This window comes from Mus musculus, chromosome 15 (genome assembly GCF_000001635.26).
Source record: "Mus musculus strain C57BL/6J chromosome 15, GRCm38.p6 C57BL/6J".
NCBI lineage: Eukaryota > Metazoa > Chordata > Mammalia > Rodentia > Muridae > Mus > Mus musculus.
Window position 1 is genome coordinate 91232737 of NC_000081.6, and position 11991 is coordinate 91244727.

Genomic DNA, 11991 nt, shown 5'->3' on the forward strand with positions numbered 1-11991 from the left:
ATTTTCACTAGTGCATTGGTAGTATGATCTTTAAACAAATTGTGGCCTGTGAAAGATACAAGTGTGTTAGCAGAGGTACTGAGTCAGCTGCATGCAGGTAGTGTGGGTCACTCTCTGTAGCCCTGAGGAAAACAAGCATCTTACAGAGTAATGTACTGAGATTCCAATACAGCAAATTCTAAAATATAGAGAGGGTAAGAAGGAGGAAACACACAGCATCAGTGTGCTGAGAGAGAGAGAGAGAAGAGAGAGAGAGAGAGAGAGAGAGAGAGAGAGAGAGAGAGAGAGAGAGAGAGAGAGAGAGACTGATTGATTAACAGTGAAAGCATGAAGAGTTGCCCCCTGTGGATTTTTCTTTCTTCTACGGTAGCTCTTGAGTCTTAAAGCCACCCTCACCTGTTCTTTCCCCAGCTTGCTGTCATGTACAGTCTTGCTTCTGCCAACTATTCTCAGTCAGACTCAACTTTAACATGTCATCATCTTCTATACAGCTGGCCAATCTTCTCAGCTTGAAACTACTCCCATGTTTTCCTGACACATTCTGTAGGCTTTTACCTCTCTATTCATTTTAATGCCCATGTGCAAGTTGAAATTTGGTTTGTTTCCCGAAAGATTTCTGTTTCTCTTTAGATGGTTTTCTAATGGACTCTACCAAGCCAGACTTCATCAGAAAAACCGAGCCTAATCTTTTCAGATGACGTAGTCACACACTTTGACCTTTCAGTGGCCAGAGATTAGGATGCAGCCTGTCAGCTAAAGGACGAAGAGCACACCTGCTACTCAGTATTCCTGGAAATGGGGGCTCGCGTTCTTTTTAGTCTGTTCCGAGACTGATGCATCCATGTGTTTTAGAAATAGTCGCCAAGACTTCTCTTGTTCTCCTGCTCTCCCCTTGCCCACCCTTCACCCCCTAGTTTATGTATCATCTCCTGTCATACCAGCTTGTGTTGTCTGCCTCACTGGCTCATGGCCTCTGTTTCTTTAATCATTACTGATATTGTATGTGTACCTGTATTCCTAAGTATGTAGGTTATTTCAGAGCTGACTAACTTGGTTTATAGCTATACTATTCATGGTAGCTCAGAATGGGACCAGCCTACATGTATATCAAGCATCAGAAGAATGAATAAGAAATCTGATACATATTTATTTAGCTATAAAAGGAAATGAAATCACAAAATTTGCAGGGAAATGGGTAGAACTGAAAATCATCAAATGAAATAAGGCAAAGCAGGAAAGGCAAACCCTTGTTTTCCTTCATGTATGGAACATAGACTTAACAGTATAAATACATGGGACAAAATTACATTTTATATATATATATATATATATATATATATATATATGTGTGTGTGTGTGTGTGTGTGTGTGTGTATGTATATATGTGTATATGTGTATATATATGTATATATGTGTATATGTGTATATATATGTATATATGTGTATATATATGTATATATGTGTATATGTGTATATATATGTATATGTGTATATATGTATATATGTGTATATATGTGTGTATATGTATATATTATATATGTATATATATAAAATGTACAGGTCTTGAAATAGAAAGGAGATCAGTAGAAGTGGGGAGCTACCTTTAGGATGTAGGGAAAGGAGGGTGAAGAAATCAGAAGGGAGACTCCCTAGGGGTTGGAAGCAGTCAGTCAGAGTGGGGAGTACAAGGGGAGTGGGGTGTGGGGAGGGGGTGAAGGGAACAGTTAAAGAGCAAATGAATGCAACAGTGAAACCCATTACTTTGATAAATTAAAATATTAACTTAAAAGTTTTACAGAGGGCTGGAGATATAGTTTAGTGTTTCAGAGCACAAACTGCCCTAAGAGAGGACCTGAGCACCCACAGAGGGTCTGGGCACCCACATCAGATAGTTCACAACAGCCTGTACCTCCAGCTGCAGTAGATTCCCCAAAGGCGCTGTGCACTCCACAGGCACACTCACTCACAAATGCACTTACAAATAAAACAAATCCTTTTTACAAACAAAAATGTCTTTGGATTTAGTCAATTAAAGATGTAACTAAAATATGAAGAATAATTATAGTTCAGACCCAGGAAGAAAGTATAAACTGGACAAATAATGCTACGTATGTGTAAGTCTGGTTCATATAAAACATTAAGCAATAGGGGTGCAGTGAGTTAAGTCTGTATTAGTTGCAGGTTAGTTCTCACATGGCTTTTGCTTTCCTCTTGGTTGGTTGTACAATTTTATTTATTTTTACATGTGTGTGTGTGTTTGTATGTGCACATGTGACCATGCATACATGTGTGAGGATGCATATGTACCACAGCATGCCTGTGGAGGGCAAAGGAAAACTTTCAGGACGAGAATATCTTCTTCTATCAAGGGTACAGGGGCTCGGACTTAGGCCATCAGGCTTGTGCCACTGTGCGCTGTCACTGTCCCCTCTTGAATTTTCAATGGCACTTTGTTATGTCTTTGAGGGTTTTGTTGGTGGTGGTGGTTTTGTTGTTGTCTTTTAAATAAAGTGCAGTATGTTGTCATAGAAAAACTTTTTTGCCTGCCAGACTGAAAGTCTTTCGGCAAGCTACAAGCTGTCATATAATTGATTTCACTTTCCATGTAAATGTGAATCTTGTGTCACAGTGAAAATATGCAGCTGGGCGGTGGTGGCGCACGCCTTTAATCCCAGCACTCGGGAGGCAGAGGCAGGCGGATTTCTGAGTTCGAGGCCAGCCTGGTCTACAGAGTGAGTTCCAGGACAGCCAGGGCTACACAGAGAAACCCTGTCTCGGAAAAACAAAACAAAACAAACAAAACAAAACAAACAAACCAAACCAAACCAAACCAAACCAAACCAAACCAAACCAAACCAAACAAACCAAACAAACCAAACCAAACAAACCAAACAAACCAAAACATGCATTCAGTGGCTTGATAGCCTCTATGCATTTATGGTTTATGATTTGCATTGAATTGTATGGTTGTGAAATTGATATTTTTAATTCTTAATTATTCCAGGAATACTTTGAAAGGAATAAGTTGAAATCAAAACTGAAATTACTGGGTGTTGTTTCACCTGTCAAGAAGCCCTCTGTCAGTTTAGATCTCCTTAACCTGTATGTGGTAAATCAGATCTCGTCCATGAAGGAAAATTCTGGTAAGCCTTTCAAAAGCATTTGTTTTGATCTTGATGTGGTAACTCATAATGTCTAGCCATGTAATTGGGTAGAAATTCCAGAACTCAAAGTATAAGCTTAGCCAGTATTTGAATTAAGATCTTTTGTTGTTTTATCTATTTATTTATATTTATTTTATTCTTAGGCCATGTGTGTGTTTGTGTGTGCGCGAGTATGTACACACATTATGTAAGATTAACTTGTTTGATATCATTAATTTATCAAAGAGTTATTTTAGCTATGATATTATTTCTAGGCAAATAGTCACCAAAGTTTAGCTTTAACAAAGACAATAATAATCTGGGCAGTGGTGGCGCATGCCTTTAATCCCAGCACTTGGGAGGCAAGGTAGGTGGATTTCTTGTGTTTGAGGCCAGCCTGGTCTACAAAGTGAGTTCCAGGACAGCCAGGGCTATACAGAGAAACCCTGTCTCGAAAAGACCAAAAAAACCAAACCAAAGACAATAATAAACGTGTTATTATCTCTTACTACTTGGGAAATTTGTACAGAAGGAATAATTAAAAGATTTTTGTCTTAGTGACTTTTCCTGTCTTGCTGTCTTATACACTTCTGAGGCATTAGCTTTCAAAATAAAGCTTTTTTGTCACACAGTTTGACTTTTCAACTAAAACAAATAATTTTGCTCTTTTAGAGGAACTTCAGCTTATTTTACAAGGTACTAACAAGTGTAAGACTAAGAACTTAAAAAAAACAAAACAGCTTGGGCCCAGGGCAGTGGCTCAGGGATGAAGCACAGCGGCTGCTAGTTCCCAGGACCACAGGCTAGCTCACCAGCGCTGACTCCACTTCCAGGGTCTCTAACAGCCTCTTCTGCACTCTGCAGGCTCCAGGCATGAACACAGTATACATGCATGTGTGCAGGAAGACATTCACACACCAAATTAAAATGAATCTTTTCAAAAGGCAATTTTTCAAGGAAAGGTTAAAGTTGATAAGTACATTAGTATCTTCCTGTTTACTTGAACGTTTTCTCTCCGTAATAATATGTAGAATTAATTATGTTTTAGAAGGAGTAAATATATTATCCATTGATTTTTTTTTTTAGTATAAAACATCTTACTTTACTGATATATTTTTCTATTTCTAATATATTGCTAGAGTCATTATTGAGGCCTCAATAAGGAAAGATTAACAATAATAAGGCATTTGTATAATAAGTTTTCTGTAGCATGAGAGCCTTCATTAGGAAATGAAAGTCTCAAGAAATGGCTAACCCTGTGTCTTTGTAGTGCTGAGTGTGAAAAGCCATGGAACAGCTGTAGAGAAGCGTGACAGAATCACAGAGGGTGACTCAAAGCGGGGACTCAAGAGTGAACCCCTCTTTGTCTGCTGAGGTCCTCACTGAGGGCCTGTGTTTAGAGTGGATACTGATCAGGGTACATCTTACACAGAGTCAGTTCAGTTCCAACACTGCATCAAAGACAAAGGCTTTGTCCTTCAGGTCTAAGAGGGGCACCTCTCACAGGAAGCTCCTATTGCCCGCTTTATGAAAAGGTCACAAAAATGCTCTTAAGTTGTGTGCCCTACTGAGAAGAAGGAAACGTGAGCTTGCCCTTCCTCTTTCTTCAGCTTCCTTAAATGCCAAGGTAGCACAGTTAGGATGTATCAGGTACTGTGTCGCCTTCTTCCTGTGGTTACACTCGCTCACTCAACACGGGTTTACTGAGAACAGTTATAATATTACACACATGGAGTATGAAATAGGAAGCAAGATTTTATTACTTATGACTTGGTGGCAGCTAATGGCAGAATTTCCAAAGTCATAGCAGTAGTACACTGCGTCTTAGGGATACCTTGATCAGGAACTCGGATCCCAGTAAGATTATTTCTCTGTTGAGTGGGGAACCTCATCTCAGATTTTCTTCATCATGAACAGTTAAAACCTGGCTTTAAGAATCAGTAGTTTTCATGTTCAGTTCCCAAAGAATACAAGTCATTTCCCTCATTCCAAAGTTTTCAGTTCCACCAGAAGCTGCCTGTGGGACTGCTGGCCTGCAGTTAGACAGTGCACTGAGGCAGAGGACAAGTCTGTGGCTCAATTATCTTTGCTCAAATGGCTACTTCTGCACCAGGTGTTTGTCCATAAAGTGATGGTTGACAGAAAGAGAGAAAACTCCCCCTGTAGGTAGGATGGGCTCTGAGCAAATAAAACAGTGATCTCACTAGCATAAAAAAACATATAAGGAATATAGGTGGAACAACAATATGAACTAACCAATACCCCCCGGAGCTTGTGTTTCTAGCTGCATATGAATCAGAAGATGGCCTAGTAGGCCATCAGTGGAAAGAGAGGCCCATTGGTCATGCAAACTTTATATGCCTCAGTACAGGGGAATGACAGGGCCAAGAAGTGGGAGTGGGTGGGTGGGGGAGTGGGTGGGGGACTTTTGGGATAGCATTGGAAATGTAAATGAAATAAATACCCAATAAAAAAAAGATACAAGATTCCTTCCTTTAAAGTGGTAGTTCTCAGCCTTCTTAATGCTGTGACTCCTAAGGCTGCAATTTAGTATAGCATTTTGTCATGTTTTAATGACCTCCCCACCATAATATTATTTTGTTGCTACTTCATAACTTTATTTTTAAATTGTTATGAGTTGTAATGTAAATATCTGTGTTTTCCAGTGGTCTTAAATGAACTCATGAAAGGGTCGTCTGACCTCCAAAGAGGTGGAGAACCACTGCTCTCAAGTTTAAAGTCTGTTGAGGGAGATAATATTAATCAAGTGTAATTAAGTGTGCGAAGTGCTAAAATAGAATAACACAGTATCTGATATAGTGTAGTAACTGGGGAAGAAGAAATTACTTGAGTTATTAGAGCCCTTTAATTGAAGCAGGGTAATTTTTAAAAATTTCATAATCGTTGTTAGTAGTCTAATTCTGTAATAGCATGCATATAGAACAAGTCTTAGAAGAATATTGTCATATGTATAATTAATTGAGGGATGATATAGCAAACTGATTTTAAAACCTGTACTTTAAAATTATTATTTAACATTTTTTCATTATAGAAACCATGAAAAGACCAACTCATGTGAATATGACCAGAGATTTGAAAGTCCCTCTAAGGAAGCATGATTTAGAACTTCCAATGTCACCTCACTGTGTGCCTTCTAAACTGTGCATTGATGATATGGAGGACAGGTAAATGTTAGCTGGGACCGTGGCTAGCTCACAGAACACTGTCAGCTTTCTCATTTGCTGGGAAGTTGAGAGTGACGTCACCTTCCAGCTCCACTGCTTGTTGATGTCATTCAACTGTTAGGATGCACACCCGTGCTGCTGGGGCTTTGTGCATACGCTCTGACTTTTCCTATTAAAATGCCTACCCTAGTTTTGTTTTTTTTTTTTCAAAACTTAGTAGTATTATGACCCGGGAATAATTTTCCAGAGTTTTCTGTGTTGAGTGCTTGTGTAGCCACAGTGGACTTTAAACATACATAAGATAAATGTTATTGCTGTTTGTATTTTTAACTTTAAATTTTTGTTTTCTTTAGTGTACCCTATCAAAGAATCTATAGCAAGGAAGAAACTGGCCCAGTTCAAGTGAGTTTTAAAGAAAACTATAAATTGTTCCATTCTTAGATGATCTAACTTTTAAAATCCTAGGTAAAATTAAATATCCTTTAATTTTTTTATAGTTTCTAAATGAGTACTTTCACAATTTTTCCAATGTAGGAAATTTACTCTAATTACTCTGATTATGTAGCCACTGTGGATGATGTCATGTGGCCAGACATATTTAACACGTGAGTCTTCTTGTTATAGGAGAGTTGCAAAGCACAATTCGAATAGAGATTATTTTGTTATCTATCTATCTATCTATCAATCATCTGTGTGTGTGTGTTTGTGTGGGTTCATGGAGTGAGGTAGGTAGATGCATATGTGTTTGTGCATGGAGAGGCCAGAGGTCAGTCACTCTCCCACTTGATTTTTGAGACAGGGTCTTTCTCCATTCCTAGAGCAGGTTGGTTCAGTCACACTGACTGATCCACAAGTCTGACCAGTGAATTCCAGAAATCAACCTGTTTCTTCTGCCTCCCATCATTGGGATTGCCAGTGTGCACCGACACAGCTGGCTCCTTCACGTAGGTGTGGGGGAATCAGACTTGGTCCGCATGCTTGCATAACAAGAAGTTTATCGCCAGACTATCTTCCCAGCTCCGGCTGAGGGAGTCTTTTATCAGGTTCCCATGATCACTGATCAGTTCATCTTTTCAAATGTAATGAAAAGATTATTTATGTCAAATGTTAGGAACTCATATTTAGCACAAGATAATTTTCAAAGTATAACAGTTATTTTTGCAATAAATCATAATGAATCAGACAATGCATTGGTTGAATAAAGCTTGAAATTTTAATTAATGTCCAATGCCATATTATTCTTATGTGTGCTTGAGTTATCAGGCTTAAGTTAGCTGGATCACAGAGGCCACTGTGGAAGCTGACGAAATAATAAAATACCACGGGCATCCTGTCATTTGTTTTTTAAGATTTTATGTCATTAGAAGGTGACATTCAGAAAAGGAACTTGAGGAAGGAAGGCTGTAGGGGAAGCAGAGGGAAGGAACTCTTAAGCAGGACCCCAGTGGCCCCAGGAACTGCTGACGGCTTGCTCTTTCTCAGGACACCTCTTCAGTAGCCACACGCTTTCCTCCTCCTTTTTGTTGTATTATGTTGACTTCTTCTATACTTTTAGTGATTTTATTTTTTTTTCTATAGTCATCACAAGACATGAAGTCATACAGAATGTTCAACGAAACAGGAAACTGCAGTTATATTCCACCATCTTTTCCAGAAGAATTACGCTCTAACAGACATATTCGGAGCCAACATTCCACCCCAAGAATAGGTCCAAGTCCTCAGCAGTTTGTATATGAAAATCCCCACAGTGGGCAGGTACACTGGAGCCACGGCTTCTCTCACTTCATGTTTTCATGCTGGGTCCTCCTCCTCCTAAGTCTGACAAGGAGAGGTTTCAGGATGCTAGCCAAATGCAGTGGTGAATGAAGGGTAATATTTCATCTCTGTACTTCAGATGACTATGAATCTAATAACTGAAGTATTATTTTTTAAAATTTAGAAGTCATTCTCTTAAAAACTAATGGAAGTAAATTTGGAACTAGTTTAGTGTATTGATCATATTTGATGGTAATTATCATTGAAATGAGGAGCTGGGCTGCCATGGTGACTCAGCAGACATGATAAGGCAAGCAGCATGTCAACAGCAACATGCAGTCTCCTGGATGTGTCACAGGCTCTTAAACATAAGTCACAAACCTTCATTCTTCTCATGACTTTAAAGAAGATAGCTGTTTATATATTTATATGCATGATAGATAGATAGACAGATAGATAGATAGATAGATAGATAGAGTTACTCTTTAAATGCTCAGCCACTGTGTCCTGGGGTTAATATAGAGATGTCCTGAACTATATCTGTCATAGCACATAAAAGAGAATGATTTTCTAGCAAACATGTTGATCGTCTTAAGGTCTAAGTGTTATTTTACTGGTGGGTGATAATGATGAGGAAAGGGTAATATGCTGTGCCTTATTAGCAAAAAGCCTTCCTTTTAGGACCTACTTTTGGCATATAAGGTTGATGCCACATTTACCTATATGTATTATTTATAAATCAATTTATAATGAACATATAATTTATAAGCCCACAAATCTCTGTTATATATTCTAGAATCAGATATGTAATTATTCAATTCAATTTTATTATATATTAAAATATTTTACTGTTTCTCAGAAAAGAGAAAGTTAAGTATTTTATTACAGTGGTAAATGAGAACTTGCTACTTCTAGGGCCTAGTACTTTAGGTGCTATCTACTTTTTTTGAGTTTTCTTTTCTACTTTTGAAAGTTAATACAAGATATTTTGATTACAGTCTTCCTACCTCCATACACATTCCATTCCTCTCATTCTATCTCTCTCTTTTTTGAAAACAAATAGGCAACAAACAAACACCTAGAAATTTAAAAAAATGAAAATGTATGAGAAATAGTGATACACACATAAACAAAACCCATAAACCACAAAATCAGAAACAACGAAAAGCAAATATAATAATAATTACAAACCCCAGTAAGATAAGATCAATGCCTAAACAAAATCACCATTGAGTGATATTTGTGTTTGGTCACCTACTGCTGGACACGGGCCTACCCTGGTTTTCATCAGTTTTCTCATACAAGCCCTTATTTACTCAATGATACTCATATCAAGGAATTAAAGCAGAAGACCGCATCTGCTTATTAAATGGACGTGAGAGATGCACACAGTTCTGTGGGACACGGCTAATTTCCTGCTAGAGATAGAACTTTTAGTCATTCAAGATACCAGTGCGCTGAATGGTTTTATTTTGTTTTATAGAAGTTTTTAACCTCAAAAAGTGGTAATGTTAGTATAGTAAAATTTTGTTGTTTTAGTAATTATAATTTAGCAATTACTTAAATATTGACATTGATCATATTGTTAGAAGAGTATTTATTTGGTTATGAGTAAGAATTAAAATTACTTTTTTTAGGCAGAGCAAAACATTTTTTAGTATAGACATTGCTCACCTGGGTGCCATTCTTAGTAAACAATTTAAATCGTAAATATGTTCATATTGTTTTGCTGTTTTCTCCCTTTTTTCAGTTCAGTAATGGAAAATTTCCTGAGTCCTTATTTTCCAAATTAAATAAACACCAACATGTTTTTAGTTCATCTCAGACAACGGCAGAGTTTGAAGCGCCATACAAGCGAACAAACAGGTATGTAGAATTAGAAGAAAAGAAGCAGAGTGCTGACCTCCAAGCCACTAGCTTGATTTTAAAGGGGCACAGATATTTTTAGCTGAGGATGTAAGTAATATTCTAGAAAAAGGCCATCATAATGAAACATACCCTTTAGTTAGTTTAAACTTGCACCTTAAACACTAACATACTGCGCATTCTAGGACTTCTGGGTGCTAGCTCAGTACCTGGGTATTGAACTGTACTGTGTGGCTGTCAGGCTCAGGCCAGCCCACACCCTCCCCAGCCGTAGTCCCCAGTATTCTCTGTAATCTCACAGCATCTGCACACGAGAAAGAGGATCTGTCCCCGTCCTTCTGTGTCTGTCATTTAATATAGCATTTTCTAGTTTTAACCATTTTGATATAACCAATTGAATTTCATTCTGTGTGTGTGAGTGTGTGTGTGCGTGCCAAATACTACTCTATGAATACATCCTGCATTTTTAAACCATTCACCTGTTGATGGGCATACAGACTAATTTGGTGTCTTAGCTTTTGTGAGTAGTGCTATCATATGTTTGACTCTGCAGTTACATTTCCTTTGGAGAGATACCCAGGACAGTGAGTTGGACCATCTGCTACATTTTCAGGTTTTAGGGACCTCCACTCTTCTTCTTTATAATGGCCATCCTGTTTTTAGTTTGTATTTCCACACAACGTGGAAGAATTCCCGTTAATTTCCTGATCAGCATTGGTTATTTATTTATTTATTTATTTATTGTTGTTTGTATTTTACTTTTTTGAAAAGGAGCCGCTATAATTGGCACGGGACGGTATCTCATTATGGCTTCACTTTGCATTCCCCGAGGGCCAATCATGTTGAGTATTTGCCCTCATATATTTCGGTCATATTTCTGTGTTTGAGAAACATCCATCTAAATCATTTGATCATTAATACAGTTTTTTATTATTTCATCTGGTGTGTGTTGTGCTTGCATGTATGTCTGTGCACTACATGTGTGCCTGGTACCTAAGGAGGCAAGAAGAGGATATCAGATACCTTGGGACTAGAGCTATCAATAGTTGTGAGCACCGTGCAAGTGGTAAAAGTGAAACAAAGGCCTCTGGGAGAGCAACCAATGCCTTAACTGCTGAGCCATCTTTCCAACTCAATTTTTCTCATTTTAAAATTTGATTATTTGAGCTCAGAGGAGGGGTTTTCGATAGATTAATAGTGGGAGAATATAGGTTGTCTCCTCTCCAGAAGTATTGTTTAGTCACTACATGTGGCAATATTCAGAAAAACCATTGCCAAAATCTTGGAGCATTCCACCTCTGTGATCTTTGCTCCATCATGAGCTGAGTTTTGTAGAAAGTGAGAAACAGCGCAAAGCCTTAATATTCTACACGTGGGTATCTACGTACCCAGAGATGTGTGCTGAGGAGACGCCTGGCGTTAGAGATGGGTTTCTTACCGTGGAAGTCTCTCTGTTCATTATATTGGCCTTCGACTGTAGGATTATACTTCTGTGATTTTTAATTTTCTTTCATTTTCCTTACTGTATTATAGATCCCTTGGTGGTGACTCTTTTTTACTGATTCCTCTGTTATAATGCTGAAAATCAGTTGTAAAATACGATATCATTATGTCGTGTGTTTTATAAGTTATGACATGCTCTATGATTATTCTCCCATTTATAATGATGGGATTTTTTTGTCTTTAGAGGCGTGTATTATTACATTGGATTGCATCTTTTAGTATAAAATACTAATTAGATGTTTATTTAGAAATCACGAGGAATCTATGAACATTTATGAACAACGAATTTTCTGTTTAATTATAAACAATTCTCTCTCTCTATTCCAACCTAGTTTCTCTCTCTATCCCATGATCTAGTTCCTAAAACATAGTCTTTTGATTTAAATATTAAGTAAGTTGAATGCCAAATTAGAAATCAAAAATTTAAAGCTGAAGAAATGGCTCAGCACTTAAGAGCACACACTGCTCTCACAGGAGATGCAGGTGTGGTTCCTAACCCACATCAAGCAACTAAAACCCACCTGTAACTTCAGCCAAGG

General features: G+C 37.9%; 1 protein-coding gene across 1 annotated transcript in view; it reads left to right on the forward strand.

Moving 5' to 3' along the window:
• The window catches only part of CN725425 (cDNA sequence CN725425), a 62643-nt gene that overhangs the window by 33291 nt on the left and 17361 nt on the right, over nt 1-11991 (forward strand). Inside the window, exons 3-7 of the mRNA XM_030248865.1 lie at nt 3005-3143; nt 6196-6328; nt 6682-6730; nt 7907-8083; nt 9834-10030. Coding sequence (XP_030104725.1) covers nt 3005-3143; nt 6196-6328; nt 6682-6730; nt 7907-8083; nt 9834-10030 — 695 coding nt within the window. The remainder of the gene's footprint in view (nt 1-3004; nt 3144-6195; nt 6329-6681; nt 6731-7906; nt 8084-9833; nt 10031-11991) is intronic.